The sequence below is a fragment of the Octopus bimaculoides genome, chromosome 26 (assembly GCF_001194135.2).
Source record: "Octopus bimaculoides isolate UCB-OBI-ISO-001 chromosome 26, ASM119413v2, whole genome shotgun sequence".
Taxonomy (NCBI): domain Eukaryota; kingdom Metazoa; phylum Mollusca; class Cephalopoda; order Octopoda; family Octopodidae; genus Octopus; species Octopus bimaculoides.
In genome coordinates, this window is record NC_069006.1 from 10362579 (window position 1) to 10364577 (window position 1999).

The 1999-nt window shown below is 38.3% G+C and overlaps 1 protein-coding gene across 1 annotated transcript in view; it reads left to right on the forward strand.

The window, feature by feature from the left end:
• Positions 1 to 1999, forward strand: part of LOC106878080 (uncharacterized) — a 161693-nt gene that overhangs the window by 88135 nt on the left and 71559 nt on the right. Inside the window, exon 23 of the mRNA XM_052976903.1 lies at positions 141 to 235. Coding sequence (XP_052832863.1) covers positions 141 to 235 — 95 coding nt within the window. The remainder of the gene's footprint in view (positions 1 to 140; positions 236 to 1999) is intronic.

Genomic DNA, 1999 nt, shown 5'->3' on the forward strand with positions numbered 1-1999 from the left:
TACATATGTACACACATACATATATACATTTCTGCATACATTTTTAGCAGTTCTTAACTTCAGTATTAAGACAAATGTTATGAATTGTGATGTCAACAACATATAAATTCATAATTTTTACCTTTTCCTCCCTTTTTCAGGAAAATTATTGATGGAATCGGTGCCTCAACCATCTTCAATGGTCATCTAGTGGGAACTGACCAGCACTACACTCTATCTACAGCTCATATCACAGGTTTCAGCACAGTTGATTTCTTTTGTATTTCACATTAGGATGTACTTCTTTCTCTCTCTCTCCTCTCTTTCCTCTCTCTCTCCTCTCTCTCCTCTTTCTTCTCTCTTTTCTCTCTCTCTCTCTCTCTCTCCTCTCTTTCTTCTCTCTTTCCTCTCTCTCTCTCTCTCTCTCTCTCCCTCTGCAGTCATTTACCTATGTACATGTGAGTATATGAGTATATCTTTGTGTGTGTCTGTGCATTTACAAGTGTGTGTGTGTGTATGTGTCTGTGCATTTGTGAGTATGTGTATATGTATGTGCATCTGTGCATTTATGATTGTGAGTGTGTGAGTTCTGTATGTGTGTGTGTGTGTGTGGCTTGTAACCTGTATGTATATGTGTGGGTGCATATTTCTATACATTTGCATGTTTATCTTTCAGTAGCAAAGGTGCATGGCCTCATGGTTAGGGACACTCACTTCACAATCTTAATGTAGCAGGCTCAATTTCTGGATTGGGCAGTGCATTGTGTCCTTAAACAAGACACTTCATTTCACAGTACTCCAGTCTACTCTGATGGAAACAAGCACCTGCCTAGTGAATGAATACCAGCCCCGTTTTGGTATAGCTCCCTGCCTCTCTCCAAGCTGTCACAGCTAGATATATCACTGGGTCAAAAGGTGGGAGAGTTGAGATGATGTCTAAGTTTGCTTGTGACTTACACAGGGTCCACTTGTAACAATTAGTGTGTCATGAATGTGTTTGGCATTTTGTCATTGGCTGCTATGATATCTGTTGAGTTAGTGAATGAAAATGTATTTGTTGTGTTGTGTGACGAAGTAATTAACAACATATGTGAATAATTAGCAGAAGACTTTATTATTGTACAAAAAGGTTTTAACTGTTAAGTTTACTGTTATGACTTAGGTATACACGTCTGGTGTAAAATGGTATTACATAGATAATTAGTTGGTGGTGAAGGTGGTGAGCTGGCAGAAACTTTAACATGCTGGGCGAAATGCTTAGCGGTATTTCGTCTGTCTTTACGTTCTGAGTTCAAATTCTGCCAAGGTCGACTTTGCCTTTCATCCTTTCAGAGTTGATAAATTAAGTACCAGCTGCATACTAGGGCTGACCTAATTGACTGGGCCCCTTCCCAAAAATTCCGGGCCTTGTGCCTAGAGGAGAAAAGAATTAGTTGGTTGTGGTTCTCTAAAGATAACTTATTGCAGAAATGTATGTTACTTGAAGGCAGGTACAATACTCAGTATTCACTATTCAACTACTGACAGCTAAACCAACACACGTTGAACTAACACAGTAAACCAACATGGCCGAACTAACATCGTCAACTACGCTCCTTGACAGCAGAAGAGATTAGTCGAAGACTGAACCTGGAACCATGTGGTTGGGAAGCAAACTTCTTACCACGCACACACACGTGCTTACTTTCTAAAAAGATTTAACCAATGGATAGAGTATTTTTTATCCTTTCTTAAGACCTGAATTCAGTCATGTGACCCAAAAGTTTTCTTGACTATTTCACACATAGAGTGAAAAGAAAAAAAAACAGCAATTTGTGTGTGTGTGTGTGTGTGTGTGTGCGTGCGTGTGTGTATGCATGATTAAAAAAGTTCAGTTTTCATCCATTCGTTCATGCCAAAGCTTTAAAATTTAATTTTAAATATTTAAAGTTATTTCAAGAAAGGTTACGTCAAAAAAGTAAACCAGTGCCTAAATTACCTATTAGCATAAAGCTTTGATTCTTTAAAAAGATAATAATCC